The following is a 24,398-nucleotide window of genomic DNA, read 5'->3' on the forward strand; positions in this document are numbered from 1 at the left end:
AACAAATTGAAAATTGAGAAACTTAAATATAAATGACATCAGGTTATATATCTGTCCCTCCTACTTTTTTTATCAGTTATTGTACTACTGGAAAAATTCACACTTTCTGAAGGGGCTGAGGGCTATGGGCATATGAATAATCAGGTGAAAGACAATTGCAGCTGACAAGATCAACACCCTGGCATAGAATTGTTCAAGTCTGTAGTTGAAAGCATGAGACATGGGAAAGGTACAACATCTTCCACCGCTTCCAAGACTCAAGCCCTCCTTTAGATCTGCTTCTCTGCCTTTGAAAGGAAAAGCTTCTGAATTCCTGAAGTAAGACACATCTTAAACCATATGAACCACTTTCCGTGCTGACAGAATTTAGTTAAAGCTCATTATGTAAAAAGGTGCTATAAGGAAACTTTATAGAGTGAATGCTCTTTATAAACTGGAAGCTAAGGTTCAGCCAGTTTCCATTTAATCCTCCAATATTGCCTGCAGCAGTCAAGTAAATTTTGTAACAGACTCCCTCCCCCCAAATGAAAACCATGTGCCTGCTTCATTTTTTACTCCTTTCCTAGTCCCCCCATTCAAACCTCTCCTCAGTGCTTTAAAGAACCTTGCAAGAATTCATAGAATTACAATAGCAGAGTTAACTCTGGCTGTTACTAATTAAGCTACATTAGCACAAGTACTGTCCTTCCTAAACAAGCTGAATTACAGGCAAATTGTGTGTGCGTGCCATACATGTGTGTATGGCAATGGAAAGTGTTAAAAAGCATGTATGTACATTCTCTATTCATGGAGCTTCAAAAATTACATTAGGATTTTCTTTCTCCATAGTGAAATTAGCTTAAGTAGAGAAGCAAATAGGCACAGCAGTGTGATTTGATAAGCACTCATTTTAGTTAAATTGATCTAGGGCAAGACAAGAAGTCTTGATTTTGGGCTCTTTCTTATAGAACACTTAAATGCCACCATTTTTAGAAATAATGTATTCATTGCATATTGTCCAAGTTATTGCAGATTTTTTTTTTCTGTTTTATGTCATTGAAGACTTCTCTAAGATGAAAACTTTTCTGGAACAACCACAGACTTTCTTCAACCACAGACTTTCTTCATGACCTTATCATGCCAGTGCATAAAACTAACTACCAGCAGGCATTAGCAAGCAGGAGTCATGGAGACGTCTGCCTTTCCTCTAGATCCTCATTCTGTCCCTCAGAGAGTGCCACCACTGGCAGTCAACCTCATAATTTCAGTACTGCAGAATGACACAGACATTTTTTTGACTCCTCAGATTGCTGAGAGAACAGCTACAATTTTTCTCAGAATGATGGCTCTACTAATCCCTTTTCAAGGCTTAAGTGCAACTTTAAAATACATTGTACATGAAACTACATATCTGAAACTTTGCATACAAGTCACAATTAAGTTATAAAAGTCTCAAGAAATTTTAAGAGCATTCCAGAAACAATTTGTGTCTGCTAGAATTAATCAACAAATATATTTAAACATGATGGAGTTGAACTCTTCCACTCAGATTGCCAACACATCTTTATGAGAAAACAACACTCATGTTTGTCTTTCATTATGACCAGAGTTTAAAATGAAGCTGTGGCTCTACTAAAAAGTTTAGCTGTGGCCTTCATGCCATGAGGACCAGGCCCCTAATGCTATAGTTGCTGTCAGATCTATAGTGAAAGTTACAAGGAAGATTCTTCCATCGTCATCAAGTAAAACTAAAAAAAATTCTTACTCTGAGATATCAGTGCAAAGAAGCAGAAGGTAGGATTGTGAAGCATTTAGAGTTTCTCTAGTGATACTCAAAGATTAAGAGAAATGTTAAACATAGAAAATCAAATCCTGAAGCTTCCATTTGGTATCACAATAAATGGAAGTTAAAGCTAATAGGGATAGAGAATTTGGTTTAAATTTTTGATTGGAACTCTTTTTTAATTAATAAATGTGAATTATGCTATTGAATTTTTGAGATATAGCTGAAGTCCTTTGTTTGTATTCCTTTTCTTCCTTGATAACACTATTAATAGTAATTTTAATTGCTGATTTCTAGAATTCTGTCTTTGCATGTGTTAGAGCGTTTTGTTAATCCTTATGACGATTTTGAGAATAATTTTTAACACATATTTACAAAGTTAAAGGGAGAACTAACAGATCTCTATTGTTATTTGATCACAACCATCAAATTTTAACATATGGTTTTCATGTTGTTCTCAAATTAATTTAAAAATCTTGGCATTAATTAGCAAAAGAAGAAAAATACACTTCTAAAGACGTCTTGCTACTCCACAGTAATATGAGGCTGATAAACTATTGTGTGTTGTCTGTTTTACTATATAAACATCTAATTTCAATAACATTTTTCTGGATCATAATCCACCAAAACCAATACTGTTTTGTAAATCTGAAAAATAAAACTGTACCATTTCTGCTGGTATGAAAAGAAGAAAGCTTTTTTTGCCTTTGGATTGGTTCCTCTTAGAAATGGGCTGTGAGAACAAGAACTGGACTAAGATGAGGTTCTTGAGGGTTTTCTGTGTTCTCTATTTGCAGTCTCAAATAATTCTGTCATTACACATATTTTTTAGGATGAAATAGCTGATTTTAAAGCACTAAAATGTTTTCAAGCATGTTATTTTAATTGGAATTTGAAAGATCAGTTGTTTCTGAACTTAATACTAGTTTCAAACTCTGACAGCTTTTACAAACAGAAAAGTATGAGTACTTCAGGAGAAAGATTCAGGCAGCTAACTTCAATGACAGAATCACGTTAGTCTAACATCACTAGCCTAGCAGTAGAAAGAAAAACATTCTAAATGCCTGAAGGATGTCTTCAGCCTGTCACTTAGAACTTATACCTAAATAGATGAATGATAATGAACAAAATGTATTTACTACTCCAGTTTTCCAAGAGACAACTATGAATGTCCATCTGGGATTCATCATTAACAGGCTAAAACACATAACTGACTGAACAGCAGTAGCCCAGCATGTTTTGGGTTTTGCTCTGACTCCTGTTTGCGCCAGTGGAAGCAGGATCTGTTGTCTTTCAAGCTAATCAACATACAACCCCAGGTTACATTACACAGCTCCTTGTCCAGGTCCCCAGTCACATACTTCTCTTTGTAAAATTATTCCTACTTAATTACAGTGAACCTTTAGGCAACCGCAGGTGCATTTACTTTAGCATTTTAGAGCTTTTGAAGCAAGTCTCCATTTACCATGCTTTGGTCCACGTTGTGGAGCTACCTCAGAGAGAGCAGATTGGATTCCTACCTCATTTGCTTTTTTCCCATAATAAACTGCAATCAAAACTAGGCACCTACAATTTAGTAATCAAACACAAAATAAATATAAGCTAAGTATCTTGTAGCTATGTTTGAGTATCAGTTACATATGTGAAACTTTTAAAATTTTTTGGGGGGGGGGGTACCATGTTCCTTAAATTGGAAAATTGTCCCAGCTTAGCATGGTTTACCTTCATGAAGTTCAGTAAAGACTTCATTGCCTTGAATATCTGAGCAATTGTAATAACAAAAAAGGAAGCGTCAGAGTTATGACAGCTCTGCTGTCTTTGATGTTGTCTTCTTGAGTGATGTGTTTATGCAAGATAAAGAAGTAAACTGTCTCCATGAACCCTACTTGAAAAAACTCCAGATTAGTTCTGGAGATGGAGTATCTTTTCACGTATGTGTTGATGGATTAAGAGATAATGCAGGCAGGCCCTAACTGTCAACTGCCTGTAAGCAAAGAGGCTTGACTAGATGGAGCACTTGTCAGTGCTGAAAGGGAAAACTAGATTATACACAGATCTGAGCTGTCCTTTTATACCTTATACACTTACCACTTATTCAGGTCACATTTTCTGCATGCATCACTGCTTTTTCCTTCAACCCAAAGAGTATTGACTCTAAGCCTTTTAATATTTTGTTATTGGTAAAAAGGAAAGAACTGATAAGGAACATCTGTGTCAATGGGTATATGGAAGCAGTGACAGTGAATTTCAGCAGTAGTGCTGAGGATTTTATTATATAGTGCAAATTCATTTTGACAGCCTGTCTCACCTCTGCTGCTGTAAATCAGAAGGCAAATGACTTATGTACACTGCTCTGAAATTAGCCCAACACCACATCCCTTCTGTATCTTTCAGTGTCCCATGTACCTTTTATTCTTCTGAAAAATTGTGGAAATATTATTTCCCACATTTTACAGATGAGGAACTGATGTACAGAGTCCTGAATACATCTCAGTTAAAAATAAGCATTTAAGTCAGATTTTAGAGGTAGCTGCATTCTTGTTGTAAGACTACTCCATGGTTAATAGAGTAGAATCATAATCATAGTAATGATAATCATAGTCAAATATCAGAGTCATAATCACTCTCTGGAAGTGTCTTTATCTCTGCTGACTATAATGAGGGCACTTTGGTTACCATCTTGCAACCCTCAGTCAAGGATATAATGGTAGTTGAGGCGAATGTGGGTCATAAGGTTAATTTCCAAAATCATCCCACACATGCATGGCAGAGCAAGAAGTCCCATAATGTGAGCTCATTTTTCAATGAGAAATCCTTTCTTTGACTGTCTTTACTAACTCACCAGATAACATATTCCATTGCAGTCTGTATCAGTAGTAACTGTAAATTAATTTTATGTGGCAACTATGTGTGGATAATTTCTGGTTTCCTGTAATTGGAAGATGGGCTGAGTGCAGTGAACAGTAGTCATCTTTCAAAAAGCAGCTTTCAGTCGAATACTGTCAGCTGTAGTATCTTCAGGAGACTAAGGAATACATGAACACAAAGGCAGAACTTTTTAGCTCTTCCAAAAGCATATTTCTTCTGATACAAGATTGAAGTAAAGGTTGGGGAAATGTTGGAATCATTTTTTTCTTTCTCTATTTATCATAACTAAATAGTGGTGTTGAATGAGTGAGAAAACATTTGCAGGTACACAGATTCAGTTCTGAAGAAAAAGAAAAGCCTGTCTAACTGAAGCCGATTTATATCTATTTATGTGGAAATTAAGCTAAAGGTTTTATGGGAATGGATTTCTAGTAGGTCTCTGACATGACCTGATCCTCACAGGAAATACTATGATATTGGGCTTTTACATAATCACAGAAACTAGATACTGGAGGTGGGTCTCATCACTGAAAAATCTTTCTGACTTCTGAAAAATAACATTTTAATTAGAAGGCTCAAAACATTAAATTTTGATGCATTTGTGTTATACTTAAATTTAACCCAGATTGGATCTAGTCTCACGAAACAGCTGTAAACCTAAAATGTTTCCTTTTTTTAAATTTTTTTTTTATTTTATTAGATGTCACCTCTGTACATTTTGTATAGTTTGATTCCTCTTCATTCTAATTGTCTGCTTAAATAGCACTAGTTAGAATGAAATGTCTTATAGAAAGTGAATATTCAGAGTAGTGCTTATGGCTTGACATGAGAGATTTCTTCTGGCAAATGTTAATCGCTGTGCAACCTGCTTCAAATAAACTCAGATACAGTGAAGTGTTGCAAACTGATGGTGTTATGAAGGCCCTGAAATGGTTCAGTATGTAGACATGTACAAATTGCATCTCCAGTTACATTGAACTTCTGCTTAGATTTAAATATTGGGAAAAAGTACTATTCTGTCATGAGCGATTACTGTCAATTCTGCTTTTAATGCTATCAGATCCTTGTATTACATAACAGGTACCACTGTTGAGGTGTAACTTCCAAAATAGGTCAGAACATTTGAAGATACCAATTTACGCAGCTGAACTATCTAATGCCTTTGTTCATGCAAACTGGTGTAAGATTTTAAGTGGAAGAATTTGTCCTTAGTATTTCCCTTTTTTTTACCTTCCTTGGTCCCTCATAGCTTCTATAACAACTTGTTTCAGCAACTATGTGCTCTAAACAACTGATCTGTAAAAGGTATGAAGCTGTTTTTCTGGAAAGCATGTGAGAATTTCTGTCTCTATAGAGACACTGTGAACTCTACAGATTTCTGATAGCAATTGTGCTGGGAACAGAGATGAAGAAAGCCTGTCATAAGGGACTGATAGGGCTTATATTCAGCATGTAGTTGCCTGAATATGAGTTTTCAGGGATAATGTTCTTCGTAATTCCACATGGAATTCCTGATCTTTGAGTTTGTTGAGGCTTAGCCCTGGTGCCTGCTTTCTGAGGCGTCCTCACTGGGAACCTGACAAAGCAAAACAAGGTTCAGGCTTCTTATATGCCACAAATGTGAACATAATGTGGAAGATCAGTGCAGAAATGCAAATTCAATGCTTTATCGGGTTCTCTGTGTTTTTAGCAGTATGTCTAGAACTTTCTAATTTTCTAACATTCCTGTGGCTTAAGGAAATGAACAGTGCTTTCCTAAGATTCGTTTCCATTAAGTAGTTGATGTATATTTTCCAGCCAAATGAGATTTCTTTATGGGAACATCAGTAAAATCTGTAGTATAATAGCCAGTGGCATTATTGCAGGCTATTGTTAACTCTGTACATTAGCACTCAAAACTGTGATATTTCTGTGGTGTTTTATAAATTTAAGTCCTGTATTTTCATTGTTAAGGTTAATGGCATGGGATCATTAACTTCAAAGCAAGAAAGTCTGGAAGCACTGCAAAGTTCATAGGAAGCACTGTGTTTAAAAACCTGTATTGATTTTGCTCACAGTTCTGTATAGTAGGCAAATACTAATTGCTTTTTACATTAAATTCTCACAGAGCAACTAAGGCACATTATTGACTAGGTAACTGTGAAATGTAGTATTTTCAAAACTATGGTTTGCTTTTTTTTTAACAAGGATAGTTTCTGAAAGAAATCAGGTCTTTCATGTGTACACTGATAGCTCTGAAATACCTGCCTGGCTTTAGTTTCTTTTTGCTTTACTGCAACTTGGAGAGAAATTTTATGGCTGGGTAATAAAACTCATGAAATTAAATGTTAATAATGGACAAGTGGATAAAAATTGTTAAGTACTGAACTGCTAGAAAGTAGTGGAAGCTACTGATACAAAGTGGGAAATTATTTTTCACCTCAGTACACTTCTCCACGTCTTTCAAGTAGCACTCTTGAATCCCAGTTCCTTGGTGTACACGCAGTTAGGAGTTCTCGATCCTAAATTATTTTGTTACAAAGGCCAGTCTTAATGGGGTAGAGTATAAATCAGGAAGGATCTCCATGTGCTGGAGTTTCTGTTGATGAAAGTTCCTTTGACTGCCCAGGACATTAAAGCACTGAGGAAGGAGAACCCAACACTCAAACTGAACAGCATCTCTACTGTTTACCAGGGTAGTCTGCCTGTGTTTCTCCACAATGCTCCTTTGACTTATGTCAAAATGCTGTAGTTCAAACCACAGTCACAGTTCCTTTTCTAAAGGGCTACAAAGGTCAGTGCAAGAGTATGCAGGAATAAACTGCTTATGAGGAGAGATGTAGTGAATCTCTGCCTGCAGCAGGCTGAGGGTCTGCAGGGAGATGCTCCCATCTAGATGTACTTTACAATACTAAGCAGGTGCCAGTGTTAAGTGGCATTCCTCTGTGGATGAGCAAGTTTTGCAGTCCTGGGAAGGGGTGAGTACTCTGAGCTGACAGACTAGCTCTAACAAAACAACGAATGCTGTATAAATAAACAACACTTACATGGCAGGTGAAAGATGGATGGAGTACTTAAGCTCTTGGGAACTCAGTGTGGCATGCAAGATTGGAAAACCTATACTGATTATGTACTTTGTACTGGGAGAAACAAGTGAGGTCCCCAAGGACCGTCAGAAACTAAGTGATATATTAGCATGATGGTACAATGCTGTTGTTAATGGTTCCTTTGCTTACTATTAGTTCAGCAGTAAGTCTGTGAATATTTGAGACTTCCTGACTATTGAGATTTCTTTTCCTTCTATAAATGTATTCTTGCCATAGCATGCATGCCTATCTGAGAAAACACATGATTTCTATAACGGAATTATTAGAAGTGTTCTTAATATCCAATATTGTCTAAGATTGCACATTTTGATTGCTAGTTGTGACTGTGTGTGACTTATTCCTATACCACGTGGCAAAAAGGTACTTCTAAAAAATCTCAGTTGTACAAAGGCCCACAGAAACCATCAGAATTTTCTCTTCATCATCGCCAGCTCTGTAGGCGAGTCTGGATATGATCCCTGAATATAATGAATGTATGAAATATCTACAGAACTGATGTGAAAACAATGGCAGTGGAAAGGTGGTCAGTATTTTCTCGCTACCAGTCTCCCACTTACAGTACACGGTGCTTGAAGGCGGGGTGGTCCTAGGTTAGTACCACTGTAGGAATACAGTTACATTCATCTGCATTTACAAGTCAGTTTCCACAAAGGAAAACATCTGGAAACTTACTTTGTTGTTGTTTAACATGAGAGATAAGTTGCAATGAAATAAAATAAAATGAAAGCCTTTCACATGACATTCTTGACACCAAAATAATATAACCCATGTACAATCCAGGGCACTTACCTTCATTTTTACATTCAATTGCATATTTTAAAATTATTTGTAGTTAGGTTTGTCCATGCTTTTTGATCAGAGAAACTAAAAACATAATATTTAAATGCTGAATATAGTATTTGTAATAATCAAAAGTAGGAAAAATATTATCAAAACCCAGTGGTTTGCAACACCATTGCTAGCAGTACATTACTGGCAATTCTGACTGAAAGAAGCAAAACTGACTGAAATTCTGACTGAAAGAAGCAAAACCAGCTTTCTATTTCAGTCTGTTGCAGTAATAAAATCAATGTTTCTATAGCACCTTCCAGGTGATCAGCGTGGAGTTACCAGTATTATACATGAAAGGTATGCTGCAGCTGAAGGCAGGCTCTTTGATCCCAGAGCCAGTGCTTTGAATACAGCCACACCCCGTCTTGCTATCACAATGAGCCAGGTCTCACATCCAAATAGCTGTACAGCCAACCATCTTTGCTTGAATATTTCTGTGAATTTAGGATTTACACATACAAACCCACCAAAAATGTGGTTTTACAATCAACATTTCAGTTCTCAGGAAAAAATCCACATCTGAAAAGTATATGTATTTTTTTTAACCAATATGGACAGATTCTCTCCTCTGCCACGTTTCCAGACTGATGGTGCAGGAGGTCATCAGGCAGCTATGCTTGGGCACCTGAGGGAAGGGGCCTGATTTTTGAGCACCCAGAAAGCCCCCTGAAGTCAGGGTCAGGTCTGGAACCTTGAAAATCAGAGAATTTATGCAGTTAATTACAGACTTCTGTCCTTGCACTTTTTTATATTTTGGCCTGAGTTATAAATCTTTGTTCTCTTAATCTCCTTGCTATTCATTATAAATATTAATTATGCTAATAAACCCTTCTGAAATACTTGCTTCTCCACAAGAGTTAATAAACTGATTCTTTACTGGAATATGGTCTGCTATTAGAATAAAAGTACCTTCTTTTACTCTCATTACTTTCCAATACATCTGATGAAAACATTTGAGATTTATATAGACGTATTTAGCAGCTGTCTCATATTTACCTAGACTGTGAGGTATAAATTGAATTTAGTACTTTTTCTCAAGAATAAGTATGTGTTTGATGATTAGACAATGGCAAAGGTGTTTCTGCTCTGTCACAAATGGTTTTCATTGTTTAATATTTTTTGGATTATTTAATGTCTCTTTTGTGCATTATACTGTGGCTGATTTAGCAGTAAGGACTTTTTTATTTTGTAGCAGTAGGTGCTAAGGGAAGAAAAACATTAATATGAGAACTACTCTGAGTATCAGGGTCATATCTTACTTCCATTATTGAATTTGAAAGATTATTTAGGAAATTGAATTACTAAAAACATTAATTGCCTGGTTCATGTTGGCCACAGAAACAATTTGCTGAGTAGATTCTCAGAGCAGAAGAGGGTGAGGCCAGAACTTGAAGAACAGATGTTCCTAGGGTGCCTGAGAGGAGCTCACTGTGGTGGATATATTCATTGCCAGTATTATGAACCACTAAAAAATCCTGGAAACTCATCCAGGAAAGCTGGTGAAGTTTCATCATCTTTATGCTCACTGCTGAACTGCTTTTAGTCCAATGTGCAGGTTTCATAATTTAAGATTTTTGCTATTTCAGTTAATGGATGACAAGAAGTAGGATTTCCATTGGGATACTTACACAGAGCTTGGAGGAGGAAGAACCTCTGTGGAAGGGGTTGTCTAGAACCGTAATAAAAACAGATTGCTGGTGTAGGAAATTAATGAGTGTGGTTACTCATACAGGAGTTGAGGAAAAGCTGACAAATGAGGGTTCACACTGTTTAAAGACATCTGCTAATGATGTCAGTCATACAAAAGGTGTAAGGGACAAGAATGAAATGTCCAGCACAACTGAAGGAGGGACAACTGAGAAATTCTGGAAAACTAATACAGTGTCAAACTTAAGAGTTAAATAAAAAATGACAAGGCCAACTCCCTGCTTCCCCAAATGCATACAAAACCTATACATATCTGTATACCAACATGAGATGTGTAAAAGAAAAAATAGGTGACTTGAAATTCTTGGCAAAGAAGGAGGATCTTGACATAGTAACCATTACAGAAGAATGTTGGAATGACAAAAATCAATAGGAGAGTGTAATACCTGGCTATAAACTGAACAGGAAGGACAGATTAGGTCATAGAGCTGGGGGAGCAGTATTAGGGCTATACTGTTGAGCCTTCTGATCAGGAAACGGATATTGAGTCCAAAACGTTGAAGGAGATCAAAGAATCAACGAAGCCTAATGAGTAGTAATAATGGGTGGCTTCAACTACCTTCAGCTGGTCAAATGTCACAGTGGGATAGAGCATAAGGGAAGCAATTTCTCATCACTCTGAGTGATTGCCTTTTTGAAACATTTAGTTCTAGAGCATGCAAACAGAATGGCAATTCTTGACTTAAGTGACATACAGGAATGCAGGTATGAAACTTTGAAGTCCTGTATCAGAGCAGGCCTTTTCGGTTTAAAGTCATGGCCACTGTAAAACTTAAATTCAATACTGAAGAGCCAATAGCTAGTTTATAGAACCACTATTAGACTGGAGAAATGTAAAAACTCTTTAGGCAAAAGATACTAAATAAAAAGTAAGGAAATTAAATCCTAAGAATCAACAGGGAATCCAGTTGAGGTGTTCTGTAGTAGAACAAGAGACACAGCAGGCAAGTAGAAAAGCAAGAAGTATTTGAATGTGGTTACATGGATCAGGACTTTTTTGAACCAAAGATATATGCTTCAGACATCAAAACCCCATCCCTAGGAATGTCAATAAAAAGTAATTTTGTCTACAGCATGTGTGTAAAAAGCTGTGAAGCTGTGGCATAAGAAGGACTTTGTCAAAGCCATCACCTCACACCCACAAAGAAAAGAAAAAGTTCACCAGAGTAAACAATCTGTAAGACACAGGCCTAGCAGAAAGCAGAAATGGAGCATAAGGACATTCCAGTGAACTGTGGTTTTCTTCTGTTGTATTCATTTAGTATCACAGATGTAGTGCTAATACTCACAGCATTTAGTGTGTCAGAATAAGTGACTGGGAGTAAAGAGGTAAATTAAGCAACGAGAAACAAAACCCCCCAGATTTCACTCATTCAATAATTTGTAAAGAACATTACTTTTGTTTAAATTATGTACTGTTCCAGTGTGAAATGGTGAAATACTTCAAATATGAGAGGTTGGTGCAGGTAAAGTGAAGATAGATGTGATTCACTAAAACAATACTTACATGGCTCATACAGTAGAGAGATGATATTACCTTCTCCAGGTGAGCCCTATATGTTAGAAGCTGTGTTTGGAAAGAATAATAGTAAAGTTATTAGTGATAAAAGACAACTTTCATTAGCAACAGGAATTGAAAATACTGGGACTATTGCATTGAAAAAGAGGAGGGGGAACATGCTGATATGCAAAACATTCTGCTGTGTAACACTGTTCTAGAAATATGAGACCAAGCAGAACCAGGCATCAGATAGGGATACATTTAATATCCTTTTCAAATATCAAATGAGTTAACATCTTTTTATTTGGAAAGAGGTGCTTTTAGGATGTGTGATGCAATTCCAATATGGCATTGTGTTCACAACACACACTGTTACTTCTTTAGGGGGTGATTATGGCCATAGCTCTATGTTCGGCATGTACAGGAAAAACAGTATTATTATTTTCTTGTGGTTTGGAGGCACAAGTAGTAATTATATTTACCAACAGGCGGCTATCTTGTGGCTACAAAAATATGGAGAAAATGGTTACATCATTTCCTTTGTGGCCCTGAAAATCCTTTTCACTAAACTCTAGATGAAACTGAGAGTGTGGTGTCAGTACAAATGCATATTTTGAATGCATGGCTCTACATTAAATAGAACTTTTTAAACTTGCGGGGGCGGGGGGGGGGGGGCAGGAGGAGGGGCCTGACAGCATGTTTGATATGTTTCTGATTCTGATTCCAGCATCTCCTTCGATTAGGATTTGGAAGCTGATTGTATCTTAGGTAGTACCTAGAACTGATTTGAAACCTTGATGGCAGTTCAAAGAGAAAGTGCATTGTCATGGGTGATTGGTTACGTGCATAATCAGTTACATTACAGTTGAAATGAACCTTATGGTCATTGCAGAATTTGCCAGATGTTTACTAGGTGGACAAACACCCCATTATCCACGTGAAAAAAGGCAGAAACAATGTTTCTGATTCTCCTGCCCGCCATTTGTGCTGCTGCATCAATAATACAGTTAATTATTTTACTTCCATAGCATGTAAGAGCCACTCATTTTTGAGGGATGTGAGCAAGATTAATGCTTATTAATAATAATATTAATGATTAATTTCTGTTTCACAGCTTTTGTTACTTTGCTATATAATCTTTTTATCAAAAGAACCCTTTTGTGTATGTATTGTTATTGTATTTATCAATTAAGGGACCTATCACCAGACATCAGATATTCCTACAAGTTATGCAGTGTCCAAGAGAAAACAGATTCCTTTAAATCATCCTGAAGCCATATCCTGCATGGTGATAGTTTTTCTAGCTGTTTTTTAGATAGGTAAATAGGTACTCACACATAAGTCCTAAAGAAAGCTACCATATGCGTTAATAGTCTGTATGTCTTGCTACCTTAAGGAACAGTACAGTTGTAGAAAAATGAGAGTTTCACCTTTTTCCTTGAAGGATCTGTGAAAGTTGAAAAATTGTCTTGCACCACTGCATGTACTGTATGATCTTGTAAAGAATGAGTCTTAACTCCCAAACAGTCAAAGATAAAACCCCTGTTTGTAGCTAGATTTTCAGCCTTGCAAGTCTTTTAGATGAAGATGAAATCTAAAATTGTTTCTGCAGCCATATTATATTTTTATATCATAATTATATTTCTTTTGAAGTTAATTTTATTCTCATTTTCTTCTTTATATGTCACTTAGCTTTTAAGTGAGACTCAAAAGAGACTCAAATACTGAAAGAAAAATTACAGTATTCAACTGAACATGCCCACTGGTAATATAAATATTAATGCAGAAAAGTAGTGTCAGTTGAATAATTGTTTTGAACAAGGTGAGAATACAAGAAATAACTAGAGTTAATATTTGATCCTCCTTGTGAAAGCAGATGGCTAAGGGAATTTAATGCTGCCTGTTATAAAAATGTTAACCACTTTTTAACTTGCAGTTATTAACGAGGTTAGGGAAAAGAGCAAAATTAATCATTGAATTTATTATATCTGAATTTCTGTAAGCTTCATAGCAGCTGATGTAAGTATCCTCCATAGTTTTTCTCAGGCCAAGCTAAGAGAGAATGATGAAAGAACTGAGAATATATATGATGAAATATAGTAAATTACCCTTGGTTTGCATGACACAAATAAAACGTTAAGGTCTTTGCTTTAAAGATTCTAGGTGGACTTCCTTGCATATAGTATTGGGAAAATAATAATAAAGTAATTTTTTAATTAAATTATTTTATTCTCTGTGGTTAGAAGACATAATCATATGAATTGTTCTATTTGCTGTAGTTTGAATAAAGTCATGTAGTAACCTATACTGGCTAAATAAATGTAAAATATAGTACTTCTGTTGTTTTTATCCATTAACAAACAGTATTTTGGTTTTGTAACATGGGCAAATCTGATACTGTCTGCATATAAAATAATACCAAAGTAGAATTAGCAACTAATGATAGAGGATTACATATATTCTGCATTGTGTAGATAATATCTATGTAGTTTTTCAAATCCAGTCTGCAAGAAAACACAAAATTTTTCAAAAAAAAAGTTTATGTAGCAAAAGTTGATGCAGGAATCGTTATAACAGATGGCACAAATCAGAGCAACCCTGTCTTCTATTTACTTAAGTAGAATGCAGAGATTTTTTTACTGTTTCATGTTGTGTAATTTCTTCTTTCTTGCAAATAGGAGAGACTTTTCCTTTACAGTTCTAAGTGTCAGGAGGAAAAAGGTAAACATGTATGAACAGGACAAAAAAAATCCTACATGAACATGTCACAAATAACAGCAGGACACTGCTAGTACTGTTATTGAGATAAGATTACAAAATGGTGATATCAGGTTTTCATTTCATTAACCAGTAGACAGACAAGAGAGGTTCCTTCTTTAATCAACAAGATGACTGTATTTGGAATAAAATGAAATGTCATGAAAAGGTTATTACTGAAAGACAGAAGACTGGTTCTGATTCCCTTACAATGATCTCATTATAATCGGTGTAAAGTGCCACCCAAACATTAATTTGATTCACAAAATCTCAAATGGTAACAGATAATATAATAATAGAGTATTTCTAGCCTGGAAAGTAAGCCATATGGAAAAAAGAATTTAAAAATGGATCTACTGATGGCCATCATCTTTTACATGATTCTCTTGATTCATCAGTTCCTTATGCTGAGCTAAGGTGAATACAAAGGGCATAGTGGACTCTACCACATCAGAAGGATTATGACCATTTGAGTGGTACAAGACAAAGGAAGAGAAGGCCTTCAAGTTTTGTCTCTTACTTTGTCCTCAGACTTTCCTTGTCTTTGATGATAATGAACCTGAACATTGCATTCTTCCAAAGGCTAGAATGCAGTAATCTTATATGTTTCCTTCACCGTTTTTAGAATGCACGTGAGGAGGAGTCAGTGAAGTTGTTTTTTCAATTTCTTTTTTGGGAATCCTAGTAATGGAACACGTGAAACAGGAAATGACACAGTTCTTTCAAACAGTGTTGCTGATGTGGGGGAAAAAAACCAGTCTTTGGCCAGATTCATTGCTTGGGGGTTGCTTTCTTTAAAAGAAAAGATGGAACTGAGTATACCAATATAGGCTTAATAACTGTAGAAAATAAGAGTAATAAGAGTAATGGTAATTGTGGTGTTTTCAAGAAAATAATGTATTTGAGAGGGAAAATCTACACCGTAGTTATCATGAAAACAGAAAGGAAGCTTGACTGCATCTTAAGCAATTCTTTTAAAAGGGAATAGATGTTAGATTGGTGATACTCAAAGATACTGCAGGTTTTTCTTAGTTCATTCTGTAAAGAAAAGGGAGATGGAATTGGAGTCTAACAAAAGGAAAACTTTTAAAAGTAATGTAATTCTGCCTTATTAGAATATGAATTTAGAGATACCAGAATAAGAATTTGGAGACCCAGAACACAGGAAAGCATGAATTTTGTGGAGCCCTGAGTAGCTGCTAGAGAATCTGTATGTTTTTCTTTAAACAAATGGTGCCACTTTTAGGTACAGCCCTTCATTTGCCATCTAAAGAAGTACTTATGCACTTGTGTGTGCTGTTGATTTCAAGTTCAAATAAGCATGTTTTCTTTCATTCAGGTCTCAAATAATCATTTAAATGCATAAAGAATGCCCATGTAAGTTACGGAGAAAGGAGGCCAAACTTTCAATACTGTTTGATTAAGAGAATAACTGGAAAGATTCTAAAAATGAGTAAAACAAGCAATTATATTTTCCAATTCTGTCATTTGGAAAAAAATTCTGGATGTCTCACTTGAACGTCTACCAAAATTGGCATTAACCTTCCTAAAGAGAAATAGAATTAATGATTTGGTACAGCGCCAAACAATTAGACCAGTGAACAGACATTCTTCACCAGCATCTATTATCAGAAATATCTGGATTTCTAAATGTCACCTAAATAGGCTCACCCACAAGCTAAGAGAAAGCTGACCTGACCTTTTGACACCACCTGTTCAGGAATGGGAATTTCTTAAGCATCCTATTCTACACAGATAAAAGGTTCACAAAGTTTGACCTGGAAAGAATGGTTAAAGGAATTAGTTTTGTTTAGTCTAGAAAAGAGCAGACTGAGGGAGGATGTGATTACAATCTTCTAGTACGTAAAAGAATGTTATAAAGATGCTAGTGATTGGTTTTCTGTGTCCAGTTGGGGAAAAGACAAGAATAAAGATGTATAATACAAAGCAAAGATACTTAGATTATGTATTAGGAGAAAAATTTCTAATAGTAAAAATAGACAATATGGTGCAGACTGCATAAGAAAATTGTCATCTCATTAACTGGAAATTTCAAGAATAATTAGACCTACATCTGTCATTAATAGTCAAGGTTGCTAGTGTTGTTTGTGGTGCAAGGTGAATAGGTAGATGTATTACATGATCACTTAACAGTCTTAGCCCATCTTTGCTTTTCTATAGCTGATACATTTGGCAAGACACTCTAGACTTGTTACACTGGAAATAAAAATAATTGGTTAATGGGAGGCTTTTTATTTGTAGAGGATACTTCAATAACAAAATAAATAATTTTTAAGAATTCTGATTATGTCATTAAGATAACAGTGTTAGAAGGATGGCAGAATAATAGGTAAGGAAATTATAAAGATTACTTATTGGCTTTGGTGCAGAATTCTGTTAACAATAGCAGTGAGTTTGCTCTTATGAATTTCTTTTTCTCTATTATTTGAGAATTTTGGTATCGTACATTGTTTTCTGCTTGGTGTTAGTAACAAGGAACTGGAAATTGTGATGAATATCATCCCATACAGATATACACAAGGCTCTCAAGGCATGGCATACCCACTCGAAAGAACAGAAATAACATCAAAATTATGTCATCTTTCCTGAATGTTTGTAGGAGCTACTAAGACAGCGTTTCATAGTGTGATCCATCACGAGCTCAAAAGCAACTGAGTAACAATGAAAAGAAAAGCCTAGAGAGCATAAGTTATATATAGGCCTTCAATACATACTGCAGATTAAAAGTGAAAGTGGGTGAAGGTTTTAATTCTCATTCCGTGTTGGTACCAGTTGTCTTTTGGTGGTTGAAAGCATGACATGCTTGCAGCTCAGTTTCTTATGTTTGATGTTGGATATAAGAGCTTAAAGATACGTTAGACATGTAAAGTCTTACTGAAGCATTTATTTAGGTGCATAAATAGAGAGTAGTGTCAAACATCAGGGCTTTCATTTTGCAGATTAAGCAAATTACTTGAATTGTAGCTCCCTGTATTTTCAGATTTTCTGTGAAAGAACATGATAATATTTATCTCTTTTTTTCCTCTTGAGTTTAGGAACTGATTATATTTTTTTATTACATACGTGGTTTGGGTTTTGGTTTTTTTTTTCTAGGTGCTGCACAATGGACTTGTGATGGAAATGAATCATCCAACAGCTGGGAAGATAGCTGTTCCAGGTTAGATGTTTAATTCTTTTTTCTAAATGGAGCTTGAAATTAAATGCTACATGACATTCTGAGTAGTTCTGGAACTGAGCTGAGGACATGACACATCTTCACATTTCACTCAAATGAACACAAGTTTAACCAGGAAGACATTTGTGCTCATATTCATTCCAGTAGCAGAAAAATGGGTTAAAATGTGTGTCAGAATAGCTTCTGGTTTTCATCGGTCAGTTGTCATAAAGCATGAACATGGATTTGATAATATTTGCAAACTCCCACTGCTAGAAATATTACTGCTAAATCATCTACATAAATATGTGAATCTGTTTTTGATTTAGGTCTATTTTGCAAGTTACACAGGCTTCTTTTAGGGACATTTCTGTTATTAAAAAAAAAAAAGAAGAAAGAGGAGGGAAGTTCGTACTGGAGGCTTCATCACACCATTTCTTTTAATGAGATTAGGCGTGAAGCTCTGCAATAATGAAGTCTTAAATAGCTATTTTGGATTTCCAAAGAATATAGAAGTAATAAACTAGTCTCTCCTCTTTTAAGCTCTAAGTGCATCAGGACATGGAGCTGGTGTAGCTTTACTTCCATTGGAGTTAGTTATGGAATGGGGTTAGGTTCATCCAGAGCCATTATGAACATTCTCATTCACATCCTTGCAGTTGGCTCTGTTTTGACAACTGAGCCTTATCTGGTAATCTACTAGCTATTGGGTCAACTTTTTTTGCTTCTCTATGCTTTTTTCTCTCCCAAGCCACACTGAGAATTGTTTCCTTCTTCATTCAAAGCACCATGTAATTTTTATTTTTATAACATATTCTCCTTACATTGTGATTTTCTGTGCCAAATTCCACCCTCTGACACAGCATCCAGTTGTCATCAATTTCAGTTGACTTGAGCACATGTAGTGGTAAGAAGAATTTGACCCATAAAATTTATCTTAATTTGCACATCCTGGAATCATACTGGGATGCAGAAAGAATTATTTGAAAGAAATCAATCCTGTATTAGATCATATTTTCTGCATGAATAGAGGGGGTGTTTTGTGTCTGTATGTGTATGCTTCATATTTGTTCTTTATCACAGTTTGCATTCCACATTTGGTCCCACTCTGCTTGGATGTTTGGTTGATTGTATTCAAAAATGCTTCTCTAATTTAGATACCTGTATCTGGAAATAGTAATCCTTTTGTTTTAGTCTCTAACAGAAAAGTAATCCTGGTTTATTTATCCAAAATGAAAAGACTAATAAGGGTTTTGATTTAATTCTTTTTAAAGAAGTGGGCAGAAAAGCCTTGCAGATGGTAGAGAAAGTACGTAAGGTTTTCATGTTGCATACAATGTATAATCTATCTTAGAGAAAGCAAATACTCCTTAAGGGGATAGGTTAAACTGCAAGAAGAGGAAGGAGATGAAAGGAATGTTCTAATGTCTGTCAGCAGCGATAGAATGTATTGGCAAGAGAGTGAGTTTTTACCTAGGTAGTAAGCCATAGTACTTCCCAAATCCTTAGTTATTTTTTATTTTATTAAACCAGTGACACTGCACTAAACTAAAATAAATCATCTTAATCTCTAACAGTTTGCCATTTAGATGGGCTTCTATGAGGAGTTTCTTGTATTGAAGCAGATGGCTAAAATTATTATTGGATATTTGAGCAGGAAAAGGAGAATTCCTTCCTTTCCTGGCATGGGAGGATAAGGAGGGGAGAGGCAGGGGAGGGAAGTGTGAAGGACACTCATTCAGTGTGAATTGAATGGACCTATTGATATCACTGGAAAGAGTGTACATTACTTTGTCCCCAAATTAAAGTGCATAGTGAGTTTCGCCACTGTTGATGGTAGGTAATGGAAGTACCCTGGAATTGTCCTGGTCAATGATATACCTGAAGAGTACAGGGAAGAGTGTGCAGAGAAGACCTCCAGTAGATAAACTGCTTCTCAATGACTATTTAAATAGTAACAACCTTTTTTTCAATGTGATTATATTTTAATATATTATATTTGGTAGAGAACAACTGTACTAAGCTCTCAGTTTCTGGCTCAGGGTTGCTTATTAAGCAAGATTAAGATATTAATGTGAATGTTGAAACTGAATAGACTAAAAATGTCTCCCCTTAAAGACACTGGGGAGACTGATCCCAAAATAAAAATGGGTGACTGTTATTTCTTAACCATATAAGCCAGATTTTAATGTGTATTTCAGTAACTGAATTGAACATCACACTTGAGGCTCTTGACAGAGGTCAGACTTGTGCTGCCAAGTAAAGTTGTGAGTCCAGTGACATACACTTATTCAGTGAGAGTATGCTGGCAGATTTCAGCTCTGAGTATCACAGTTGGCCTCTGTGTCTAACATACTGGTTTAGAGTAGTCCTTCTCCAGGGATCTCCCCACTATGAGAGTGGGTTCTAATCTGTATATGAATCCTCACTTGTAGATCTCGCATCTTGAAATTCTGAGGGTTTTTGCCATTGGCTTTAATGTAGGCTACATTTTTAACGTTGGACTTGGTGATTCATACTCCTCCTTTACTTAATTATCTTTTGATATGGTATTGAATTGGGTTCTTTCCACAGCTAGTCAATGCTTTCCCCCTTGCCTTTTTTTATAATTCCAAGCCTGAGATATACTGTGTGCTGATAAGCACATCATAAGGTACTGATGAAACTGGAGTGGGAGAAGTCGCATTATAAAAAACATATTTCTATTCACTTTTCTTTTCAAAATCCGTATTGGGGGTAGGAGAGATACAGACCTTGTATTTTATATCTCTTGCTTCAAGTATTCACTGAAAAATGTCCTTGCACATATACACTGCTGTTACTGTTAGCAAGATAGCTTAGATTCAAGAATGGATGTGAAAAAGGGATTTCATCATGTCTGACTAACAGTGACTGTATAAAAGACTGTAAGATCATTTTAAAGAAAAATGTGGTTCTGTGGTAGTTGAGTGATTTCATTAGGACAATGTTTCACATATGCCGTTCAGTATATTCATGTCATGAAATTACTCTAGAGCTGACTTATTGTACACGTATACATGTACGTGTCCATATACATATACTTGACATATTATATATAGAAGGTGCAACGCTGTGAGAGAGCCTCACTTGAGTCCCAAAGGCCTGGCACTGTACTGCACTCATTTTTTGCAGGACTGGTTCATCTGATTGCAGGGCTGTACTGATGAAGCTGTTCTGGCTTTATAGCTGAAGTCAGCTTAATCATCTTTAGTTCAGGGCAGGGCTCCAAAGAGATGAGGAGCTGGAGCATCTCAGCTGGAGAGGCTGAGGAAGAGGGGCTGGTACAGCCTGGGGAAAAGGCAGCCTCAGGGGGGCCTGGCAGCAGCCCCTCAGCACCTACAGGGAGGTTATCAACGTGAAGAGCCAGGCTCTTCACAGCAGTGCATGGTGGGAGGATGAGAGACAAGAGACATTCAGACTCAATATCAGGAAAGTCTTTTTTGTCATGATGACAGCCAGGCAGTGGAGCAGGTTGACCAGAGAGGTTGCGCAGGCTCTGTTCTTGGAGGTTTTCAAGAAAGAACTAGATAAAGCCATGAGCATTCTGGTGTGACCTCAGACCTGACCTTGACTTGAGCAAAAGCTTGGACTGGAGACCTCCTGAAGTCCTTTCCAACTTGGAGTATGTTGATTATGTTCTTATTCTGTGACTAACCTCAGTATCTCCTCACTCAGCTCTGTTGTGCTTAGCCCTTTCCATAGAGATCTGGAGGAGAAATTATATAGTTTTATAAAATGTGAAATGTAGAACACAGAAGGTACTTTTGAGGGCCAGAAATGATAGGGGAGAGATGTTTTATAGAGTGCCAGATTGCAGATGATGCTGGATGGCACAGAGACAATACAGTTAAGTGAAAGGACAAAATTTCAAGAAGCTTTAGCGTCTGAGTTAGTCTTGAAATGCTTTGCCAAAGAGTAATGGACTTTTCCAAAGAGCGGTAGCATGTGGGTTTCTGGGAGCCACTGAGTAATTTATTCTGAGTTGCAATGTGGAGCATAATGGATACCAACCCATACTGATTATGTAGAAAAAGCTAATGGATGCAATGCAATCTTGCCCAAACCTTTTCCATTATCATCTATTTTATATAGTTTAGGAAACTCAGATAATAATATTCCCAACTTCTGCATTATCTAGTGTCTAATATTGATTTTTAAAAGCTGCCAGTAGTTTTTTATAGTCAAAAGAATGTTTGTGATATGATTTTTTTTAAAGGAAAAACCACAATGCATTCAGCTGTCCCTAACAAACCAACCTTTGTAGAATTTATTAACTAGCAGGAACCTCTGTGAAATAAACCTCATTTCTGACCCCTTCTAAGCCTTAGCGAATTGGGGATTTGGATATAAGCCTACACTTCGGAATCATCTCTCATCAAACAGGAAACAATATAACTGTGGAAATCATGTAAAACACCTCTTCCAGACAAAACAACTATCCTTAGTTTTGATAATGTTTACATTGTACATTCTCCTCATCCCCATTTCCTGAGTTGATAAACCCTATTTTCTCTCCTTCGGCCGATGATCTGCATCAAGTATGTCTTTATTGCTCAGAAAGGTCAATTTCATACCTGGCTTCATGATTTCCTTCTGTGCTATTGAGATAATGTGTTTGGGGGACTGCTCCAAGCTCAGTTAGGAAAGGCAGTAAAGGATTCCTCCTTGGCATAGACTTCTTGGACTGAATTCAGGCAATCTGTGTTAATTAATCAACCCACTCAGGAGAAATGTCCCTTTTTCCGGTCTTCTCCTGTCACTGTGCATTACAAATATACTATTGAAACAGGAAAGACATTTTTTTCAGAGATAGGCTTTTCCTGTTGTATGATTCATTAAATGGTGTCATGGTTCCATGGAGACTAATTGCCATCAATCTCCTAGAAGAATGGTTTTAAGGAACAAGACAAAGAGGCAAGAGATCTAATAGGACTTCCTTACTGTGCCACAGATTTCTTCCTTAACCTTGGACAAATCACTCTCTGTGTCTCACTTTACTAATCGTTTGCAGTTTTTCATGTCTTAGTTAATAGTTGAAAAATACTTTGATTTCTAAGGGAAGGAAGTTCTTAGAAAAACTCTATGTATTGTTTTAAATAAGTATTCCTATTTATTAGGTATGTATGTATTTATGCTTATTTTCTCCATGTATGGGGAAGACCAGTTATAGTTGTGGTAATAACAGTGGGGTATCTATGTGTTTGATCAGTACATTTCAATACAGGGAGCAGATATGGCTGTTAGTGATACATGCTATCTTTTTTTGATCATCTAATGTAAGTCTAGTGGGGGAAGCTTCAGTAGGACTAGATATATGGTAGAGAAAAGTGACTTCTGCTTGGGGGAAGTTAGCAGGAAATTAAGGAAGTCTGTACTCCAATCCATCGTTTCCTGCAGCTAGGAGATCCCACAATATAGAAACAACAACAACAACATAAAAATTCCCCAAAATTTTTTTTTGCAAAAACCTCTGCTTGAACTTCTGAGCCTGTCTGCTTCTCATCAGGCAGTTTTTTCATATGCATATGTGTCCGCGTGTGTGCTTGCATGCATGTGCATAACTGATGTTGATTGAAAAATTTTAATTTCACTTCACTATTTATGGTACATTGGAGACAAACAGCTTCACCGGCATTACCGTTACCTCATTCGCCTTTTTTAGTCATCAGGGCTGACTGTTTATGTCTTTTACATTCACAGAGCTGATTTCAATTTTGAGGAATTCAGGACCATTACAGGAACTCAGCAGAAATGATGTATGACAGCTTGCTTAGCTATCCTCAAAATACTTTAAAAAATCTTAATAAATATATAAACAATATATTTGTACTGATTGCAAAAGCAGAAAAGAGATGGTGGGAATGGCAAGGAATATGCTATAAGCTTCAGGATTATATAGAAAAGTCTAGTCTGTTTTTAATGAATGATACTTTAATTTGGAATCTTCTAAGATTTTTTTAAAGTAAAACATAAACAACAAACCTTTTCATATTTTTGCTCCTCTGTCATATGTTTCCAGAGTATTTCTCTACTGTATATTTTAAAATTTGCTATACGTCCCAGAATGGTTTTAGTGCCACAGTTGATACTTGTAAAGTTAATGTCTTAAGGAAGAAAAGCCAGCTTTCTCTTACCTAGTTCTGGGACTTCAGTTGTGGGGGGAAATTAAGAAATAGTGGAAGTCTTTTCTGTCAGGCTCAGAGTAACTGAGTAACAGTACCGATTGGGACCAACAGCGCTGTGTCTTACTCACGCGGTGGCTCTCCAGGACTGTTGTTCAGGGTGCCTGAGCTGGACTATCCTCTCTGCAGACCCTAGGTTTTTCTGTCTTTCTTTAAATTGTGGCAATCAGAGTTGTTTTTCTTGCATCACGTGTTTCTTTCGAGGACCCGACACTGCCATATCCAGAGGGGAAATAAAAATTTTTCAGTGGACAAGTGGGGACATTTTCCTACTCTGTACCTAATAAGTCAAGTAAAATGATGGTTGAAGTTTTGCTGGATGTTGATTGGTAATTATACTTCTACTTACTGGAGAATATTTTCTTTATTATTTTCCTCCATATGTTCTAAAATATACTAGAATTTCCTTTAAAGTGGACATAAGAGTTTCTTATGGAGAGTAAACTAAACAGTATCACCTTGCTGTTACGCAGAGAAAAATAAAAGTTGAAGTATTAACTGAATAGCC

The 24,398-nt window shown here is 36.3% G+C and overlaps 1 protein-coding gene across 4 annotated transcripts in view; it reads left to right on the forward strand.

Annotated features, from left to right (window-relative positions):
- Positions 1–24,398, forward strand: part of SUGCT (succinyl-CoA:glutarate-CoA transferase) — a 357,626-nt gene that overhangs the window by 271,263 nt on the left and 61,965 nt on the right. For all 4 annotated transcript variants that reach the window (XM_075054363.1, XM_075054344.1, XM_075054354.1 and 1 more), the window contains one exon: positions 17,627–17,690. In XM_075054363.1, coding sequence (XP_074910464.1) covers positions 17,627–17,690 — 64 coding nt within the window. The remainder of the gene's footprint in view (positions 1–17,626; positions 17,691–24,398) is intronic.

Source organism: Buteo buteo, chromosome 2 (genome assembly GCF_964188355.1).
Source record: "Buteo buteo chromosome 2, bButBut1.hap1.1, whole genome shotgun sequence".
NCBI lineage: Eukaryota > Metazoa > Chordata > Aves > Accipitriformes > Accipitridae > Buteo > Buteo buteo.